Here is a 22836-nt window from a genome sequence, read left to right as displayed (position 1 = left end):
CGCTACCATCAGTCCTGTGTCATGCCAACAGTAAAGCATACTGAGACCGTTCATGTGTGGGGTTGCTTCTCATCCAAGGGAGTAGGCTCAATCACAATTTTGCCCAAAAACACAGCCATGAATAAAGAATGGTACCAAAACACCCTCCAAGAGCAACTTCTTCCAACAACCCAAACAACAGTTTGGTGAAGAACAATGCATTTTCCAGCACGATGGAGCACCGTGCCATAAGACAAAAGTGATAACTAAGTGGCTCAGGGACCAAAACGTTGACAACTTGCAGGATAACAGGCCGAACTGGATGGACAAATGTCTTTTTTCGGCCTTATGTACTATGTTACTATGTATTTTGGGTCCATGGCCTGGAAACTCCCCAGATCTCAATCCCATTGAGAACTTGTGGTCAATCCTCAAGAGGCGGGTGGACAAACAAAAACCCACTAATTCTGACAAACTCCAAGAAGTGATTATGAAAGAATGGGTTGCTATCAGTCAGGAATTGGCCCAGAAGTTGATTGAGAGCATGCCCAGTCGAATTGCAGAGGTCCTGAAAAAGAAGGGCCAACACTGCAAATACTGACTCTTTGCATAAATGTCATGTAATTGTCAATAAAAGCCTTTGAAACGCATGAAGTGCGTATTGCGATCATCACAGAAACAACTGAAACAAAGATCTAAAAGCAGTTTAGCAGCAAACTATGTGAAAACTAATATTTGTGTCATTCTCAAAACTTTTGGCCACGACTGTACATTGTGTGCCAGGACAGATCCGTTTGGCTCAGTTTTGTCAGACGGACACCAAAACGCTGCAAGCAGTGTTTTGGTGTCCACCTCCAAAGCGGAATGCTGACGGAATGGAGGCAAACTGATGCATTCTGAGCGGATCCTTTTCCATTCAGAATGCATTAGGGCAAAACTGATCAGTTTTGGACCACTTGTGAGAGCCCTGAACGGATCTCATAAACCGAAAGCCAAAATACCAGTGTCAAAGTAGCCTTACTGGTGATATGTGCTCACATTTGTATTACTGGTGACATTAGGGGCATAGCTATAGGGGGTGCAGAGGTAGCAGTCGCTACCGGGCCCAGGAGCCTGAGGGGGCCCAAAGTCCCTTGTGCCATATAAGAGGACACTGGTATTATAGAAAGTACATGCTGGTCAAGTTACACCTCTGGCTGAAGGGAAGGGGTTAGGTCAAGAATTTGGATTGAGGGGGGATGCTGTTTAAATGTTTGCCTCAGGTGGCACGAAGGCTATGTGTTTTCCTGTCCCTTGCCACAAAGTAGGGGGCCCAAGCTGAACTCTTGCACCAGGGCCCATGAGCCATTTGCTACGCCCCTGGGTGACATATATGTGTTACTGGTGATGATTTGGGACATATGTATTACTAGTGATGTTTGGTGACATGTATTACTGGTGATGTGTAGTGACATGTATTACTGCTTGTGATGTATGGTGGCATATAGGTTTATTATTTTATTTTACTCACTTATATAGTGCTGACATATTCCACAGAGCTTTACAGTTATTATCATCACGCTGTCCCCAATAGGGCTCACAATTTCATCTATCAGTATGTCGTTGGAGTGTGGGAGGAAACCAGAGTACTCAGAGGAAATCCACGAAGACATAGGGAGAACATACATGCACCATGCAGATATTTTTTTAGGACAGATTCAAACCTAGGACCCCAGCGCTGCAAGGCATAGTGCTAACCAATGAGCAACCGTTCTGCCCATGTATATGTATATATATATATATATATATATATATATATTACTGATGATGTGTGGTGACTAGGGATGAGCAAATTTATATTTAGAAATTAGTTTTTGGTTCGTGTTGGGGTATAATGTGAATTGCGTTATGGATTCAGTTACCATGGACCATAACGCAATTCCATGACGGAATGCCTCAAGCAAAATGTCAACCGGACAAATCCATTATACAGGCCATAGACTTCTATTATGACAGAATGAATAACGGAATGCCTCTAAAGGTATTCTGTTATGCATTCCGTCATGGAATTGCGTTATGGTCTGTGGTAACGAAATCCATAACGCAATTCACATTATGCCACAACACAAGTCGAAAACGAATTTCAAAATATTAAATTCGCTCATCTCTAGTGGTGACATATGTATAACTGGTGATGTGTGGTGACATATGTACAGTACAAACGGAGAGTATTCAGACCCTTTAACTTTTTTTCACATTTTGTTATGTTGCGGGCATGTGCTAAAGGTAAAAACATTCAAGTTTTTTCCCATGAGTTTGCATTCAATACCCCATAAGGACAACAGTGAAAACTGAATTTTAGACATTTTTGCAAATTTATTAAAGAGGTTGTCCAGGTTCAGAGCTGAACCTGGACATTCCTCCATCTTCACCCCGGCAGCCCCCCTAACTTTAGCATCGTAGTTCATGCTCCAATGCTCTCCTTTGCCCTGCGCTAAATCGCGCAGGGCAAAGGCATTTTTGGGAGATCCGGTGACGAACAGGGGCTCTCCATGGGGCTGCCAGGAAGCCTGGTGACGTCACCGGCACTGATGGGCAGTATTTAGCGTTGCCCTAGCCAGTAAAACGGCTAGTGCAGCGCTAAAGCCCGCCCATCAGAGCCGGTGATGTCACCGAACACACTGCCGGGCGGAAGTTTCTGCCCGGCAGTGTGTTATGATAAGCAAAAAAGCCTGTTCCCTGCGCGATTTAGCGCAGGGCAAGGGAGCGCATTGGAGCATGAGATGCTCCGAGTCTAGCCTCAGGGGGGCTGCCTGGGTGAAAATAAGGGTATCCCGGACAACCCCTTTAAAAAGGAAAAACTAAAATACAGTGACATGCAAAACATTTGGGCACCCCTGGTCAGAATTACTGTTACTATGAACAATTATGCAAGTTTAAAATGTATTGACTTCCAAAAGGCTCTATTTCAAAGGCTATGTACACTTAAGGCATTTGTTTTATTATTATTGCATTATACTTATTTTGAGCTAAAATTAACAATGTGGAATCCATTTTTCTGTACAGAGCTGAGATGCTCTAGAAGCAGCCTGTGGATTTTTTGTCTTTTCCGTCATCTGTGGAGCAGATGGACTTTTTATCTCTGTTCTCTCACATTATAAACACTCATTAAAGCTCAATCCTAATCTTGCAGATAAGAATGTGGTTTAAATAAGTGTTTATGACCTCTTAGTAGATTAGACATAAGGCTTATTAGAGGCACAAAGTGAAAGTATCAGTCACACATTTAGAAAAACAGTTAACCCTTTGTGACTGAAAAGCTCAATATTTTTAATAAAGGCCAATTGAAAATATGATTTTAGCCAAAAATAAGTTAAATGCAATCATAAAAAATTGACTCCAAAGGTGTACATATCCTTTAAGTAAAAACATTTTTTTCTTTTAATCTTTTACATCTTCAAAATAACAAAGAAGTAAAAGGGCCCTAAGAAAAACTTTGGGCACCCTGCATGGTTAGTACCTAGTAGCACCCCCTTTGGCAAGTATCACAGCTTGTAAATGCTTTTTGTAGCCAGCGAAGAGTTTTTCAATTCTTGTTTGAGGGATTTTCATCTATTCTTCCTTGCAAAAGTCTTACAGTTCTGTGATATTCCTGGGCCGCCTTGTATACACTGCTCTTTTGAAGTCTATCCACATATTTTCAATGATGTTCAGATGAGGGGACATGGTTAAGCATTCAGCTTTCTCCTTTTGAGTTACTCTGTTGTGGATTTGAGTTCCTGTTAACTGCCATTTTTTTTTAATTACATTTCAAACTAAGAAAATGGCAACCTGAAAATCTTTCCTATCTTGTTAAAGGCTTCAACTGCTTTGTGGCCCTCGCCATTTTCATGGTTGCAGCTGTTTAGAAGAACCCATGGCTGCTGTTTTTTGGGACAAGGTTAGAGGGATCTGGGTATTCATAAAGCTTTGAAATTAGCATCACCGCTTGGAGTAGATGCTCTTCTCTTGAAGTGGAATTTTACCTTAAGTTATGCTTTTCCTCCCTTCCAAATGATTCTGCTAGTGCTCAAAAAGATCAGGAACGACGGGGCAAGAGTGATACTAATAGCCCCTTTCTGGCCAAGGAGAGCCTGGTTCTCTCTCCTAAAATCTATGTCAATTTCAGATCCTTTGATCCTTCTAGAGATCCCAGATCTTCTCATGCAGGGGCCAGTGTGTCATCCAAACATCAGGGGTTTACATCTAACGGCCTGGATTTTGAAAGGACGCTATTGATTAAGCAGGGTTTTTCTGAGGCCCTAGTGTCTACCTTGTTGAAAAGTAAAAAGGAGGTAACGGTGTCAATTTATGCAAGGTTTTAAAGAAAGTAACTGGAATTTTTAGGGGTCAGGTTTGTCTCTGTACTATCAGAGACTTCTATTTTTTAGGTCCTGGAATTTCTGCAGAAAGGGCTTACAGGGGGACTAGGAAAAAGCACTCTTAAAGTTAAGATTTCTGCTCTCTTTGCCCTTTTTCATAGAAACTTTGCCTCTAACCCATGGAACGGTTCTTTAAAGCAGTGGACAGAATTCTGCCAGTAAAATCTCCCAGTATGGCCCCGTGGGATTTAAACTTAGTTCTGAATGCTTTGACTAATCAACCTTTTGAACCCTTGTCTTCCTGTTCCGTAAAACTCCTGTCCTTCATGCTAGTTTTGTTAATAGCTTTAACAGAAGAGTCAGCGAGATACAGGCCTTATCTATTAACCCTCCTTTCATGTCTATTGCTGAGGATAGGGCGGTTCTGAGACCAGATCCTGCCTTTTTACCAAAAGTCCCACCCAGAACTAATAGACTGCAGGAAATTGCACTTCCAACCTTTTATCCTGACCCTAAGACGCTGGAGGAGAGTAGGTTACACTGTCTAGAGGTTAAAAGATGCCTTTTTCATAAGGCTACTTTCACACTGGTGTTTTGGTTTCTGTTTGTGAGATCCGTTTCAGGGCTCTCATAAGTGGTCCAAAACGGATTAGTTTTGCTCTAATGCATTCTGAATGGATATGGATCCGTTCAGAATGCATCAGTTTGCCTCCATTCCGCCTCTATTCTGCTCTGGAGGCGGACACCAAAATAATGCTTGCAGCGTTTTGGTGTCTGCCTGATGATGCGGAGGCAAACGGATCCGTCCTGGCACACAATGTAAGTCAATGGGGACGGATCCATTTTTACTGACACAATATGGCACAATAGAAAACGGATCCGCCCCCATTGACTTTCAATGTAGTTCAAGACGGATCCATTTTGGCAGTGTTAAAGATAATACAAACGGATCCGTCTGTGCAGATCCATGACGGGAGGAACAAGGGAAAGGTAGCTTCTAAGGGTTCTTTAGCTAGATGGATTAGATCTGTCATTTCCCTAGCTTATTCTTTGTCAGGTAGTCCTCCTCCAAGCTCTCTTAGGGCTCATTCCACTAGGGCTGTCTCCACTTCTTGGGCTGAAATGTCTCTATTGAGCAGATCTGCAGGGCTGCCACGTGGTCCTCTCCTTCTACTTTCTACAAGCACTATCGTCTCCAACTAAAGTCTTCCTCTGATCTCCTGTTTGGCACCATGGTGTCATGCCCCACTCTGACGATGTGCGGAGGTCAGCTAGGATAGCAGCACGAGTTTAGTGATTGCTTTGGAGCCGTGCTGGATCCGCCTCTCTCAGGTGCACTGGGTGGGGTCTTTAGTTTAAATAGCACACTGCCCAGTGTCCTGAGCGGATTATACTGTTCATTCTGGTCTGGGAAGCTTGGAGAGAAGGTTGGCTGTCAGTTCCTGCTCTCAGAGATAAGTGTCATTGCTAGTTCGGTTGTTTGTGTCTTCTTGTCCATCCAGGTTCTGTGCGAGCAGACTGCTTCTATCTCCCCACTTAACTATCTTAGGGAGTTCAGGGTTTTTGTTAGCCCAGGCTGGAGGACCCTAGCACACCTACCTTCAAGGTCTGCTGTGGGCTGAGCAGTGCAGGGAAAGAGGTCAGGGATAAGCTAGGAGGTGACCCTTCCCTGTCTCTCGTCCAGAGCCTGGTTGGTGTGTTATCTTTGGTACAAAGTGTACGTCCGCCGTGACACAAGGTTCTTCAGGTGGTGGCCCACCCATAAGGAAGGGGTGTCCTCTGTAATCTCTCTCTGCGGTGCTGTCGTGGGGGAAGGGAAAAAATGATGATTACACTTATCGGTAATCGGATTTTCCAGACCCCACGACAGCACCCTTCCTTATTCCCTCCCTGGGATTTTCTTGGTTCTCCTTCTTCATGCACTGGGTGTAGAAAAAATAAAATAAAAAATAAAAATATATATATATGTATATTGAATAAACTTACTTGGGTTGGAGTTACTCTCACGCTCTGTAAACCACTGATGTGGGAGAGAGGCTCCACCTTTTTATTCTGCAGGTTTCCTGTCCCTGGGGGCGGATCCTCACGCTCTCTCTGTGGTGCTGTCATGGGGTCTGGAAAATCTGATTACAGATAAGTGTAATCATAATTTTTTTAGACTGTGAGAAACAAGATTCTCTGGTCTGATGAAACCAAGATTGAACTTTTTAGCTTCAATTCTAAGCATCATGTTTAGAAGAAATCGGGCACTGCCTATCACTTGCCCAAAAACTGGCACAGGATAGACTGAAGGGAGGCTGAATGGCACAAAGTACAGAAATATTCATAATGAAAACTGATCCAGAATGCTCTGAACCTCAGACTGGGCCAAAGGTTCACCTCTCAGCAAGACAACTACCCTAAGCACAGAAATCCAGGTCTGAAAACCTTGTGGCATAGTATCCAAGAATACTGGAGGCTGTAATCGCGGCCAACGGTACTTAAACTAAATACTGAAAAAGAGGTCTCAATACTTTTGTCAATGCAACATTTTAGTTTTTCTTTTTTAATTCTCAAGGGGTATTGAGTAGAGAATGATGAATTAGAATTTTTTTCTATTTTAGCATAAGGCCGCAGTATAATGAATGTGAAAAAATTGAAAGGGTCTGAAGACTTTCCAAATGTATTTGCTGTAGTGAGATTGTATTTATTCCTGGTAAGGTGGTGATGCGGTGACAATACTAGGTGTAACCAACCAACTAGCCAGACTGACAAACTTATTATCTGGAACGGAAAATGTGACCTGTGGATAACATGGCGGGAATCATGCCCGTAGATGTGTTCTTGGTGCATTCTTACTATTTCTTATGCAGATTTACCAGAGGGATCTCCCACATGCACAGCACGACCTCATAATAACTACAAGGATGTGGCCCTCTGGTGCTCCTGGGCTGGAGGGCATCCTCTGGCACAGCTTCGCTGGCTACAACCAAATGAAGACTACAAAGTCATTGTGTCAAACTCAAACGCGACCCTGATAAAAAATGGTGCACAGCTGCGGAATGGAAGTACCTTCACCTGTACCATCTCCCACCCATCCCTCAAGAGAGACATTGACTGTAGCACCACTGTGGGTGAGTAAAAAACCCTGCTATATCACTACAGTGATGACATCACACATTGTCAAAAGCTCCACTGCTCTATATAGTCCTGGTAGAAACCCTACCCCGTTGCAAAGACATACAAAGATTAATGTGACAATACAGAAAGTTACGTGGAAGAAAAACACCCTGTATGACTACAGCCTAGCTGTCCTATATATTGTGGCACCCAGACACTCTGTGACCCCCAAAAGGGTATAGCCTATTGCTCCCTGCAGTCTCTCAGAACCAACTCTAAAATATATACAATGTTTTTTCTTAAAGGAGTTGTGCAGGGGTTGTATTTTGATGACATGTCCTCAGGATAGGTCATCAATATCAGATCGGCAGAGGTCCGACACCCCCGTCGATCAGCTCTTTGAATAGGAGGCGGTGCTCCATGCGAGCGCTGCTTCCTCTTCATTACACTACATGTCGTCTCCCTTGGAGCAGCTGCAGCTCCCCTGTCTTCAGCTGCCAAGTGCACATGTAACAGGTCAGCCAGTTTCATAGGTACAGATCTGCTGACAGATGCCCTTTAATATATAATAAATAATGGTTTTATTTTGAGTCTCTACCCAAAGCTGTTGTCAGTTTCATCACTGCGACTCCACAACCCTGATTAGAGTGAGGCCAGTGATTGGCTGTAGTGGCCATATAAATATACAGTCACCTCATCCCTGCAGCAAGTAAACAAAATTTCTCTCCCTTGTCTAATTTTTTTTTCTCGAAACTTGGACTACCCCATTAAAGGACAAACCTAATACAGGACTGGGGGGGACGGAGCACAACACAAGGAATCTCTTGTGTCTTCTTTAAATCCTTGTCATGCTCCGTTCCCTCAGGTCCTGCATTAAGCATAACACACTATATCAGTTTTGCCTGGCGTTTTTAAAGAGGACCTGTCACCACTCCTGACATGCCTGTTTTAATAGCTCCATGCATTCACAATGTAATAACAATTCTGGGGCATCTATTCTTATGACTCTGTGTTGTACCATTCCTTTATTATTTCAACTAGAAGTTATGAATGAATCACTAGCAGTCTGCAGCAAGGGTACAGAGGGGTGGTAACAAGTTAGGGGGTTGTCCCTGCTGACAAAGGCAGCACTGGTTGGATAGAGTCAGTCTGTGCAGAGACAACCCCCCCCCCCCAACTGGTTAACACCCCTCTGTACCCTTACTGCAGACTGCTAGCAATGTATTTATAACTTCTAGCAGTAGTAATAAAAGAATCACATAACATACAGACATAAGAATAGATGTTCCAGAATTGTTATTACATGGGGAATGCATGTATCTAGTAAAATTCTTCTTTAAATAAAATCTCTCAAAAGCGACCTCCCTATCCAACTTTTTGCATATACATTATTATGTCTTGCCTGAAGAATGGACTGGTTCAACCCTGAAACACGCTGAATTTTACACAAATAAACAAATAAACGAATATGGTTAAGGTTACGCCTTTGGAAGTTCTTTCAAGCAAACAGCACCTGCAAGTAGTCTCTTTTCCTTCTGTTTCTGTCCATTGATACTCTTCAATTGGGATTGGTCAGGTGAGACATCGGGGCAGCAGCTTCAAGCAATTCAGCACCCAGCACAACGCCCCCTGGTGAGTGGTTTTCTAACCTTCCCCCCTTGTCTTTTGGTTACCCCGTTTTGTGCAATTTTCTAGACATTTTAAAGATTTTGCTACTTTGTTTGGCAGGCTAAGATGGCCACAGAAAAGAGCGGAGTCTGCATGCCATGGGAGCAATGGTTGCACTTAATGCCTAATTTGCATATTAGGAAAAAGTATCATAACTCGGGAACAGACCCTCAGATCAACAAAAGAAAAACTGTGTTAATCGGGTGCACCACAGCTACAGATGCAGCCGAGCTAAACTTGATGGTTAACACGTTTTTTTCACAAGATAACTGAGATAACACTGTGGAGTGTTAGAGGCAATTTGAGCTCTGCTACATCTGTATGTGTCTGTGCAAACAGTTAGATAGGGAGGTCGCTGGTGACAGATTCTCTTTAAACACGCCAGGCAAAGCTGATATCCTGATATAACTTTAAGTAGATATGAAAGATATACTTTAGGCCACATTTATGAAAACTTTTGTAAATGAAAACTGGCTTAGTTTGCCTATAGCAACCAATCAGATTCCACCTTTCATTTTCCAAAGGAACTCTGAAAAATGAAAGGTAGAATCTAATTGGTTGCTATTGGCAACTAAGCCAGTTTTTCTTTACACAGGTTTTGATAAATCAGGGCCAGTATTTAGCCACTTATTTTGCTCCTTTGTATCAGTGATGCCTCCAGGTGGTCCCAATTGCTCGGCAGTAGCTACAAAGATGAATGAATTCATCATGTTAACGTGTGAATGGACAGGCGGGCTTCCCCTGATCACCCTGCAATGGAATAGTAATCAGATTGGAGACATAAAGGAATCTTCCAACATCTACGTTTTCAAACCCGACCGGACGTATAACGGTAGATTATTCACCTGCACCGCACTTCACCCCATGATGCAGGAGCCCTCTGAGTGCCTCATTCAGCTCGGTAAGCTGTCCTATGATGATTCAGATCAGAAGTGTTAATCCTGTATTTAGTTAGATTATTGACTCCAGGAGCCGCCATCGTTTCCAGGCCATCATTTATTTTTTAATATGTTAATCCTTAAAGGGGTTGTCCCTATCTTCACCCCTCTGGCCACCCTGATATGAGAATCGGAGCATTTCATGCTCCCATGCCCTCCCTTGCTCTCGGCTGTATTGCACAGGGCAAGGGCTTTTTTTGTTTACATTGGCACACTGATAGGCGGAGGCTTATGCCCTGCAGTGTTCCCGGTGATGTCACCGGCTCTGATGGGCAGGCTTTAGCTTTGTCCTAGCCGTTTTACAGACAGCGCTAAATGCCGCCCATTAGTGTCGGTGACGTCACCGGGCTCACTGCTAGGCAGAAGCCTCTACCTAGCAGTCCCCATGGAGAGCCCAGTATGCCACTGCCTTTGCCCTGCGAGATTCAGTGTTGCTCTAATCAGCATTGGAGCTGATTAGAGTGACACTGCGCATGTGCAACCAAAGCTCTATTCAAATAGGGGAACACAGGCCCCCGTTCTCGTGATCGAACCTCTGCTGATCACACACTTACTTCTATCCTGTGGAATGAAGATAAATTGTAAAGGGACACCCTATTTAAAGGGAACCTGTCATCAACTTTATGATGCCTATAGTAACGGCAGCTTAAAGTAGAGACAGGTGAGTAGATTTCAGCGGTCTGTCATTTAGTAGTTGCCGAGAACCAGCATCACAATCATTGCAGACTGGGCCTGGAAAAGAGTCCCGGACACCTGAGAAGAGTCCTGGTTATTCACAAATTCCTGCTCTCCCGCCCACCCGCTGATGACTGACAGTCTTCTACTTAGTTTTCTAGGAGAGAACTGCCAATCATCAGCAAATGGGTGAGAGAGTAGGAGATTATGAATAACTCTGACTCTTCTCAGGTAGATTTGACTTTTCAAAGGCCTGTGCTGCAATGATTATGATGCTGGTTCTCAGCAGTCACTTACTTTTAGCTCATGAGTGACACACCACTGAAATCAGAATTTCTGTCACTATTTTATGCTGCCCCTTAAAGGGGTTCTGCACTTTCATTTAACTGATGATCTATCCTCTGGACCCGGGACCCCCGCCGATCAGCTGTTTGAGAAGGCAGCGGTGCTCCAGCAGCGCCGCGGTCTTCTCACTGTTTACCGCCGGGCCGCTGGCCCACTGACGTCACGACTAGTATCAACTAGCGTGGGTGGGGCTAAGCTTTGTTCACTTGAATGGAGCTTAGCCCCGCCCACGCTAGTTGATACTAGTCGTGACGTCAGTGGGCGGGCGGCCCGGCGGTAAACAGTGAGAAGGCCGCGGCGCTGCTGGAGCGCCGCTGCCTTCTCAAACAGCTGATCGGCAGGGGTCCCGGTTGTCGGACCCCTGCCGATCAGAAGCTAATGATCTATCCAGAGGGTAGATCATCAGTTAAATGAAAGTGCAGAACCCCTTTAAGGTTTTTCCACACATTCAGGTTTTTTATGTAGTTTTTGAAGCAAAAAAACAGGAGTGGTTAAAAAAAAGGTGCAAATGTCATTAATACTTTGTCTACTTTTATGATTTACACCTGACAGAAAATCTTCCTCAAAACCTCCTCCAGAAATCTCTGTGTGAATCTACCCTTAGCCATAGTAGCTGCAGATTTAATCCTCCTTCATGGAGTCCTTACCCCTTGACCCTTTGATTATGTGTAGACCCTTAACAATTGCTTCATCTTTTTTCCTGTGTTCAATCTTATTAATATTTGTATTTTATTTTTTTACATTTATCACTTTACTACTGTGCAAGTTTATAGAATGTCTGCTTTTTGTGGTCCTATTTTTTTTTTTTTTTACAGATGCTCCAGTACTGGATTCCCCGAATCTTATAACCTCTGTATTAGAAGGACATAATGCTCAGTTAATCTGTAACCTGAAACTGGCCACCCCCATCTCAGAAATCACCTGGTATGACAACACCAACAAGGAAATAATAACAGATTCCCAAAAGTATGGCATATACAAGGAGAATGGGCTGTCAATCCTGACAGTGCGGGAGACAGAGTGGGACACTGATAGCGGACTGTATCGTTGCATGGCCTCTAACGCTGTAGGAAACACCTCTCAATTACTGAGGCTTCGTGTGAACAGTAAGTGCAAACCTTCCCTTTTTAATATGTACAGGTCATTACCTGTAGGAAGAAGAGGCTCAATTGCAAAAATCAGTATTGGGCCTCTCTGTTCTTGTGCTGGATTTGTCTATCACTCTTCCAACCACTATGGAGAAGACGTCCTTACATTTACTTCCTCCAACCCACTTTCCATGACCCTTGAGTTGATTCTCTACTCTCCACCCTTTTAGGGTATTTTCACACAAAAGACGTCTGTTTTCAGAACTATTGTAGTCTGTGGGGGTATACCATTCGTCCAAAAATAGGACATGAAAGAATGGGCCCATTTTTAACACTCATTTAGACAGAATGGTACCCATCTAATGGGCATTAAAAACAGGTATATGAGAGCCTTTTAGAGAATAGGTGCACTAGGAACACTTGCTGTGCACTGGAGTCAGCAGGACCTGACTCTCCCAACGTCATGATATCACATGATCACGCTGGGACTATCAGGTACTGCTGCCTCCAGTGCAGAGCAGCAGAGCAAGTGTCCCTGCAGGTGCCTGTGATGAGGTGAGTATGTGTATATATATATATATATATATATATATAGACACTACTCACAAAAAATTTGGGATATTTGGCTTTCGGGTGAAATTTATGGAAAACTTTAAAAATTCACGATACAGTGATATTATATTATAAAAGTAAGGCATTTAAGTAGAAGCCTGTAATGGTGATTTCCTCATCAAACAATTTATTGAAACAAAATCCAACAACAGTGGTGGGTATACTCCCACAAAATGTCAATGTCTCAATCACTTGTTATGTGGCCTTGAGCATCAATTACAGCTTGACAACAACATCTCATGCTGTTCACAAGTCACCTTATTGTCTGCTGAGGCATGGCATCCCACTCTTCTTGAAGGGGGGCCCTCAGGTCATTGAGGTTCTGGGGTACAGAGTTACAAGCCTCTACATGGCGACTCAGCTGATCCCTTAGGTTTTCAATGGGATTCAGGTCTGGAGAAAGTGCAGGCCACTTCATTTGAGGTACCCCAGTCTCCAGCAGCCGTTCCTTAATGTTGCAACCTCGATGAGCTGGCCATTGTCGTCCATGAAGATGAAATTAGGCCTGTGTTGTTCATGCAGAGGCACAATGACTGGATTAATGATGTTTTTCAAGTAGTATGGACTTGTCACTGTACGATTCACAAAGTGTAGGGCAGTTCTGTATTGACTAGAGTCTAGACACACCTGCCCACACTGTAACACCACCACCACCAAAGGCTCATCTGGTGACAACAGTGGCTGATGCATAGCACTCTCCTTCACATCTCCAACATTGTTTGTAGCCATCATTTCTGCTCAGCGAGAATCGACTTTCATCAGTGAACAGCACTGAGGCCCACTGGTCCCCTGTCCAGCGTAGAGGCTCCCTGGCCCATGCAGGACGATGACGGCTGTGGTCAGGTACCCTTGCAGGTCATCTAGCACGCAGACCATGCTGATGTAAACTGTTTTGAATGGTCTGACGTGGCACTTGCTTGCTTCTCACCTCCCATAAATGTGCCTGGAGTTGTGTGGCATTCATCATCCGGTTCCACAGGGCATTGTTCACAATGAAGCGGTCATCAGTGTGGGATGTGGTCAAGGGACCTCCTCTTCTATGCCTTTCTGTGACACTTCCAGTCTCTCTGTATCTCTATTGTAACCTGCTGATGACACTCTGACATTCTCCCAATGGTGCATCTGGCCAATGGTTGTCAGTTGTTAGATGTCATCTTGGTATCATGATGTCAAAATGTGAACAGCATGATGAGGAGGACTGTTTAAAGGGGTATTCCCATCTGAAACCATGGCGACATATCGCTAGGATATGCCCCCACTGTCAGAGATGGGAAAATCCCTTTAAATAACAATGCTAATTGAACCAGGAAATTTATTGGGCGATTCATGGATCAAACACCATTACTGAAACATTGAACAGTTGGACATTTGCATTAAAACATTTAGAGGGGTTCTCTGGGAATTAAGAAAATGAAAATACTTCAATATTATTTTATTATAAATACATTCCTAAATGTCTTTCATTAGTTATAATGGCTCATATTGTCTAGGGAGCAATCATTAGGAGAAATAAAACGGCCGCCCTCCTATCAGTACACATAAAACCTGTCCTAATCAGACAGCAGGACAAGTTATTTCACAACACTGAGCTAAAGAGCTGCCTCATCCTCCTCTCTGCTCTACTTGTCAGAGAGTATGATCTTCAGCTGAATCTCTATAAGAATGGAGTTCATGAGGAACTATGAAGTACAGAGAGGAGGTGGAGATGTGACTAATAAGCAGCAGCTCTTGTATGCAGTCTCCATTACCACAGCCCCACATTACCACAGTCTGTCCTGTCCTGCCTCTTTGTACTTCACGTCTCCTCATGTACTCCATTTCCAGTTTTTATCAGCTGTATTCAGTATCATAATCCCTGACAAGTAGGAGAGGAAGGTGAAGCAGCTCGGTGTTGTGAAGTAACTTGTCCTGCTGTGTGATTAGGACAGGTTTTGTGTATACTAATAGGATGGCAGCCATTTTATTTCTCCTAATGATTACTCCCTAGACAAAACGAGCCATTATAACTAATGAAAGGTATTTGGGAATATATTTATAATAATAATAAAGTAATATTGAGGAAAATACCAGTTTTCTAAGACCATTCCCAGTATGTGTGTGTATGTGTGTGTGTGTGTATATATATATATATATATATATATATATATACAGTACAGACCAAAAGTTTGGACACACCTTTTCATTCAAAGAGTTTTCTTTATTTTCATGAAGGCATCAAAACTATGAATTAACACATGTGGAATTATATACATAACAAAAAAGTGTAAAACAACTGAAACTATGTCATATTCTAGGTTCTTCAAAGTAGCCACCCTTTGCTTTGATTACTGCTTTGCACACTCTTGGCATTCTCTTGATGAGCTTCAAGAGGTAGTCACCTAAAATGGTTTTCACTTCACAGGTGTGCCCTGTCAGGTTTAATAAGTGGGATTTCTTGCCTTATAAATGGGGTTGGGACCATCAGTTGCCTTGTGGAGAAGTTAGGTGGATACACAGCTGATAGTGCTACTGAATAGACTGTTAGAATTTGTATTATGGCAAGAAAAAAGCAGCTAAGTAAAGAAAAACGAGTGGCCATCTTTACTTTAAAAAATGAAGGTCAGTCAGTCTGAAAAATTAGGAAAACTTTGAAAGTGTCCCCAAGTGCAGTCACAAAAACCATCAAGCGCTACAAAGAAACTGGCTCACATGCGGATCGCCCCAGGAAAGGAAGACCAAGAGTCACCTCTGCTGCGGAGGATAAGTTCATCCGAGTCACCAGCCTCAGAAATCGCAGGTTAACAGCAGCTCAGATTAGAGACCAGGTCAATGCCACACAGAGTTCTAGCAGCAGACACATCTCTAGAACAACTGTTAAGAGGAGACTGTGTGAATCAGGTCTTCATGGTAGAATATCTGCTAGGAAACCACTGCTAAGGACAGGCAACAAGCAGAAGAGACTTGTTTGGGCTAAAGAACACAAGGAATGGACATTAGACCAGTGGAAATCTGTGCTTTGGTCTTGTGAGTCCAAATTTGAGATCTTTGGTTCCAACCACCGTGTCTTTGTGCGACGCAGAAAAGGTGAACGGATGGACTCTACATGCCTGGTTCCCACCGTGAAGCATGGAGGAGGAGGTGTGATGGTGTGGGGGTGCTTTGCTGGTGACACTGTTGGGGATTTATTCAAAATTGAAGGCATACTGAACCAGCATGGCTACCACAGCATCTTGCAGAGGCATGCTATTCCATCCGGTTTGCATTTAGTTGGACCATCATTTATTTTTCAACAGCACAATGACCCCAAACACACCCCCAGGCTGTGTAAGGGCTATTTGACCATGAAGGAGAGTGATGGGGTGCTGCGCCAGATGACCTGGCCTCCACAGTCACTGGACCTGAACCCAATCGAGATGGTTTGGGGTGAGCTGGACCGCAGAGTGAAGGCAAAAGGGCCAACAAGTGCTAAGCATCTCAGGGAACTCCTTCAAGACTGTTGGAAGACCATTTCAGGTGACTACGTCTTGAAGCTCATCAAGAGAATGCCAAGAGTGTGCAAAGCAGTAATCAGAGCAAAAGGTGGCTACTTTGAAGAACCTAGAATATGACATATTTTCAGTTGTTTCACACTTTTTTGTTATGTATATAATTCCACATGTGTTAATTCATAGTTTTGATGCCTTCAGTGTGAATCTACAATTTTCATAGTCATGAAAATAAATAAAACTCTTTGAATGAGAAGGTGTGTCCAAACTTTTGGTTTGTACTGTATATATATATATATATATATATATATATATATATTATAGTGAAAGCGGGAGGGTGTGGTTTGGCTGCACTATACATGCTGGGGGCACTATGGGGCAGTATATTTATACTGGAGGCAATATGGGCCAATAGGTTAATACTGGGGGCACTGTGGGGACCAATAAATATCCTGGGGCACTATAGAGGGGCATTATATATACTGAGGGCACTGCAGGGCTTTGGGTTAATAAAGCCAATTAAATTCATCCATTTTTAATGTCTGCAAAGCAAACATTAAAACTGGATAGATGGCCAGATGCACAAATAGATGCACAGTGGCTATGAAAACTGACAGTTTATCAATTTTTAACAGACTTTTTTTCCACTGTTGTGTGAATGTACACTTAGTTAGGAAAGGTTTTCATCCCTTAGGGTTTTTTATATGGCAGGGATTTGCAATTTCGTTTATTTTTTGGTAATTCTTTTTTGGCTGTTGTACATACCACTGTGCACCATTTTATGTCAGTTTATGTTGCTGAGCTAATCTGCTGCAGAGTGGGGACAATTTACTGATCACATTGGGCCAAAATATTCAGTACATTGTGTGAGCCTAATTTATAAAGTGTTTTTTTAACAATTTTTATGCCTTCAATTGACAGAATATCCTACGCCACCCAATGTGACAATCAGTAAACTAATGTACAGCCGGCAGAGGACAGAGGTGGATGTGGAGTGGATGACGCAAGGAGCTGGGGACTTAACTGGCTTCATTGTACAGCGACAAGCCAGCATCCGATCTGTCCCCATTCCCAAGAGATCTGTCCAGGCGGCTTCCTGGGACACAGTGGCCAGTGACATTGAACCTGAAATCCGTGGCCACAAACTTGGAGGATTGGACCCATCTATAGTATATGCCTTTAGGATACTGGCTGTGAACCATAAAACAACAGGATTTCCTTCTGAGGTGAAAACACCAGGTACAGTATTCGGCTCTGATGTCCACTGGTCATGTGCAGCTGTCACATACAAATGTATTGGTACCCGTCTACAAAAAATACCAATACCAAGATATGATTAAAAGTTTGATTCTGCCAAAATGTTGATTACATTATACCAGTGCCTGAATCTCCAGCATACAGGATATGAGAAGTGGTACTGTGCAGTTCCTATATATACATGTATCTAAGTCTAATTGTTTTGTACTTAATGAGGATCTTGGTGGTCAGAGACATCCAGTATGAACCTTCTCCTCCTTTCTAATTCACTCAGTGGTCAGTAAGTATGTTGCACTTTAGTAAGGCGAATGGTGCGCTTTGGGTCGGCCCTCATAGCAGCACCTCTTCTCCCATACTTTGTATAGCCAGATTTACTCCGTTAGCCACGTGGTTTTTGCATTCCCAAATAGGGACCCCTGTTTTCAAGTGGCTCCCAGCAATTGAGCAGGGAAGGAGAGAGAGACAAACACAATGCTTTCTCCATTAAAGTCTATAGCCATACCCAGTGACTCGTGTAGTACCCTAGACCTGGGGGTACTACAATTGTATATAGTTTGTATTATATTATCTTGTTATACTGATGAGCAAAATGGTAACAATGTTTTGAACTTTTGACTTAGGCTTCATATCTCACCATCCACTACAGTTTCGAACGTAAGACTACAATCATTTTATAGACAATCATCATGGCTATCTCATACGTAAACTGGACTTGCAACTATTTAGAATATGATTAGTTATGCTGGTTCTTGTCATGTTACTGCACTGTTACTGCTTTGCTCCTGGTGGTGGAACAGTCTTTTAATTCTTGTATACTACAAATTACAACCTGTTCTCACATTTTCTAATAAATCAGTGTGTTGTTAGGTTGATTCCCAGGGGAAAGGTCATTGGTTCGAATCCAGGAGCAGTCATGAAGAAGAGAAACTGCATCATCCAGCTCATCGATAGCGATATCTCGGCCAAGAAAATTGCCAAAACTGCATGTGAGTGCCATGAAAGTTGGAAAAATATTAAATGAAGTCCGTCCATCCATTTCAGACAAAATGTCAACAAGTTGGTTCATCACAAGGTCTATCAGTTTTGACACGAGGAAAATGGCAGTGGAGGTGGCTTGTATGCTTGGTAAAAAGTGAGATTACAGATGTCCATGCAAGCACCATGTGATGCACATTACACATGTATGGAATGGTAGCCCGAAAAAAGGTGAAGAAGCCTTGACTTCAATATCGTCTTAAGCATCTGCTCGAGTTTGCAAAAAAGTAAGAACTGTGGACAGTAGAAGTTTGGAAACAAGTGATTTGGAGTGATTAAATGAAAGTCAATAGCCTGGGCTCTAATGAGTACAAATGGGTCTGAAAGAAACAAGGAAAAAGGTGGCCAGTGGATCGAGAAATTGAAGGAACTGTCACGTTTGGTGGAGGAAGCCTGATGATATGGGGTTGTTTCACAGCTAAAGGCGTTGGATACTTGACCAGTATCGATGGTGGTCTCAGTGCTGAGCTATATGCGAGTATCCTACAAGATGAGTTACTTCCTACACTCGAGTACTATGGGTATGAAAAGTGCGACATAGTGTTCCAGCAGGGCAACAACCCAAACCATACGTCGGGATAGGCGAAGAAATGGTTCAATGACAATGAAGTAGAGGTGCTGATTGTCCCCCACAGTCTTTAGACCTCAACCCAATCAAACACCAACATTAGGAATGTGTAGACGAGACCTGGGAACAGATTTTGATTGAGACATGCTTGAATCTGATGGAAAGCATGCCCAGAAGGATTCAGGCAGTGCTGAAAGCCAAAGGTGGATTTACAAAATACTAACAAAATAATAAAAATAAATAGTAGTTAGTCTGCATAACTGATCATATGCTAAATAGTTACAAGTCAAGATGATTGTCTATAAAATGATGGTAGTCTTACTTTCTAAACTGTAGTGGATGGTGAGATATGGATTTCTAGACATTTTTACCCCTTTTGCTCATCAGTGTATGTATTATATTGTATATGTTTTGGCCATTGTTACCAGTAAAGAATGGATAGCAATAGTTTGCAGGAAACAGGGCTGACCACCCCGTTCTCCCCTCTTGGTAGGAGGTGGCTGGTCCTGTGTTGACTCTGTGTAGGCTCTGATTCTTTGAGAAGACAGAGTGAACAACATCAAAAACACTGCTGTAAGGTGAAGGACTAAGACACCCATCACCCAGACCACCTAAACTGCAGCACTAGTGCTCCAACCTACCTCCATCATACTTAATACTGCAATTGAATGTATTTAAAGTTCTACTTACACTTAGTGTAAAAATACTTTTATATGTTTAATGTTGGCCTCATTCTTCAATACTACATTCCACTGCACTGATCCCCAGGGAGCAAAGACCTGAGGGAGTACACTGTGACACAACACTTCATCAGGGTCACTACCACTCCCACCCTCTGCACTGAACCACCATCATCTGATAATCCCATTATAAAGACTGTAGTTGCTAGGTTGTGCATCCCTAACAACCAAACTGTCAAAATTGATGCCCGATTGGTATTGTGCTGTGTGCAGAAAAGGAAAAGACAGCTTTGCGGCTGTGTAGCGATGCCATATCCTGTCTATATTAATCTGATTTTTCCATAATTAATTATTTTTAGGACTATGGACAATAGTAATGGTATTTTCTTCAGAAACGTGTATTTATTACCCATTTACTCACATTTGTTTCCTTCCAGCTGACCCTCCAAATACCGTCTACCCTGCTGCCATTGGGGCTGGCTTTGCTGGTATGTTAGTGGCAAGTGTGGCTTGTCTTCTAGTTTTCCAGTATATTGTCCGGAACCGTGAGAACAACCCACGTGAGTGTTAACTTCAACCATTGCTTACACAAGCATTAGTCCGCTACTAGTACCGTCCTGTCATTGGCGCTCAGCTGTTAGGTCATATACAGTACTAGAAGAGGGAGGATCAAAATGGCATGTAAGTAGCCATCTACTGTAAGATGTTAGAAGTAGAAATTCACTTAAAGGCAAACTCCACTTTGATAAATGCACAAGCTACAGTTAATTAGCATTACGGATATTTAGAGAATATGGTGGTTATTTACCAACAGATATGTTCTACTTTTGTGGCGTATATCTGGCGCAAATTCTATTACACGCTCATGCCAGGTCTAAAAAAAGGGGGCATGGAGTGGCCAGGGGAAGGGACAGGCCTGTAGGCCCATCTAATTTGCCATTTTCTATGCCTGGTTTAGGCGTAGAGAATGGTCTAAATGTAAGACAGCAAGAAAACTGTCTTACATTTAGAAATGGCGGTGGATACGCCGAAGTTATGTTGAGGCCGGCACCTCTACATAACTGCGGAGATCCACAGCCAGCTCAGGGGCTTATTTAGACCAGCGTCCTGCTCCAGAATAAAATGAGGCAACAATGGGGGTAAAGGAGGATTCTGTGTTTTGATCGTGGATGTTATGTAAGATACGTGTACTGTTAGGAGGACATAAACCTGATATTTTATAACTTCAGTATCATTTCTCTTTTTATATCTACATGTCCAGGACTACACGACTTGTTCTTCAGACCGTAAGTAGAATATATTACCATGTAACATGAACAGTTAAAGGCATTGCAGTCAATTGTATTGCTCCTGAAAAACAGAATGTAGCAACTTTGTAAATATTCTTGATAGAAAAATCTCCTGTAGTTTTGTGTATACAGCTCTTATGTAGACCTATGTGTCTTAGTGGTTACAGACTACAAACAAATTCATTGTAGTCTGGTCCTGCAGTGTTACTCACTCTTTTGCATACTGACCCACTGTATATACGTTAGGTAGGTTAGCCACTCTGCCTTATAGAACAACCTGTCACCTCTTCTGCTTTGTAGAGCACCAGCTGAGGCCCGAGAGAACATCCGCAACCCAGAAGATGCTGAAACAGCAGCAGATGGTGACGAGACACCCGCCAGTTCTGGTGAGCCAGGTCCAGTGGTAGAAGCTCCCATTGAAGGTATGAGACCTACATATCTGTGTGTCAAAGTCATGATAGTTTCCAGTGGTTCAAATTATATGAAGTGTAATCACTGGATAATGGACAGTTCTTTAACTTTTAATATATTTAGTATTTTTAAATTCTTCTCCATTTTTGAGACGTCTGTTATCAGTGAAAATGTCTACAGACCTAATAATCTTGTAGCAGATGATCTCTCACAGTATACCTGGTGTATGCAATCCTTTATTAACCAAAAGGCTTGGACACAAAAGTAAGCAGAGGGCCCTCATGCAAGTATTTAGGGTTCCCCAGCCTCCAGTAACTCATCATAAATCACCCCCTTATATCCTCTCATCCAAAAAAAACCTGAAAAAACGCTTCAGTTTTGTCCCCATTCATTGTCAATGGGAACAAAACTGAACTGAACAGAACGGAATGCTCCAAAATGCATTCCGTTCCGTTTAGTTGCATTCCCATACTGGAGAACAAACTGCAACATGTTGTATTTTGCTTTCCGTCCTGGGATGCGGATGCAAGACGGATCCGGCATTAACGCAATGCAAGTCGATGGGGACGGATCCGTTTTCTCTGCCACAATAGAAAACTGATCCGTCCCCCATTGATTTTCAAAGGAGTTAATGACGGATCCGTCTTGGCAATGTTAAAGATATGTTATAGATAATACAACCGGATCCGTAACGGAAGCGTTTTTGCTGGACCCTGCCGGATACGGTAAAAACGCTAGTGTAAAAGTATTCTTACGTATCATCAGAGGTTTAGCTTTCTTTAATTCTTAGAAAAAAAATGCACCCCTTATATCCCTTGAGCCATTAAATTAATTATCTCAGTCCCTTATCTCCTGGGCCCCGTGCAGTAGCACAAGACTCCAGACTGAATCACTGAAAATGGTGCTGCTAATATATGTATGTATGTATGCATGTATTTATGTACAGTCATGAAACATACAAAGTACACCCTCTTTGAATTCCTTCTTTTGAAGTGTCATGATATAATTAAAAAAACATCTGGTCTTTAGAGAGTCTTAACATTAGGAAAATACAACCTCAAATGAACAATACATGACAAATTACACTGTGTCAATAGGATTTAAGAGAGTAAGTAGCAGCCAGGTGATGGTAAATGTCATTGATTAACTGATCGTCAACAAATGTAACCACCTCAGAAGTTTTTGGTAGTTTGCTGGTTGTTGCAGTCCACTGCCTGTTGTCAGGCAAGATCCATCCCTGATAACAGACAGAGGCACAGAAGACAACTGAAAGAATTGAGGACATGTCAGAGCTAGCTGAGATTGTGAACCTGATAACAAAAACTCTATCTACACTGCTTCTGAACATCACAAGTGCCTCCTGTGTGTCCGTAAGTGTGATTTAGCCC

At 42.7% G+C, this 22836-nt stretch overlaps 1 protein-coding gene across 1 annotated transcript in view; it reads left to right on the top strand.

Annotated features, from left to right (window-relative positions):
- Window positions 1-22449, top strand: part of VSIG10L2 (V-set and immunoglobulin domain containing 10 like 2) — a 66854-nt gene extending 44405 nt beyond the window's left edge. Inside the window, 8 exon segments of the mRNA XM_044277578.1 lie at window positions 7172-7432; window positions 9736-9987; window positions 11860-12150; window positions 17130-17447; window positions 20186-20308; window positions 21010-21034; window positions 21338-21459; window positions 22442-22449. Coding sequence (XP_044133513.1) covers window positions 7172-7432; window positions 9736-9987; window positions 11860-12150; window positions 17130-17447; window positions 20186-20308; window positions 21010-21034; window positions 21338-21459; window positions 22442-22449 — 1400 coding nt within the window.
- The last annotated feature ends 387 nt before the right edge of the window (window positions 22450-22836 follow it).

Source organism: Bufo gargarizans, chromosome 2 (assembly GCF_014858855.1).
Source record: "Bufo gargarizans isolate SCDJY-AF-19 chromosome 2, ASM1485885v1, whole genome shotgun sequence".
NCBI classification, from domain to species: domain Eukaryota; kingdom Metazoa; phylum Chordata; class Amphibia; order Anura; family Bufonidae; genus Bufo; species Bufo gargarizans.
This window is presented reverse-complemented; position numbering and strand designations above follow the sequence as displayed.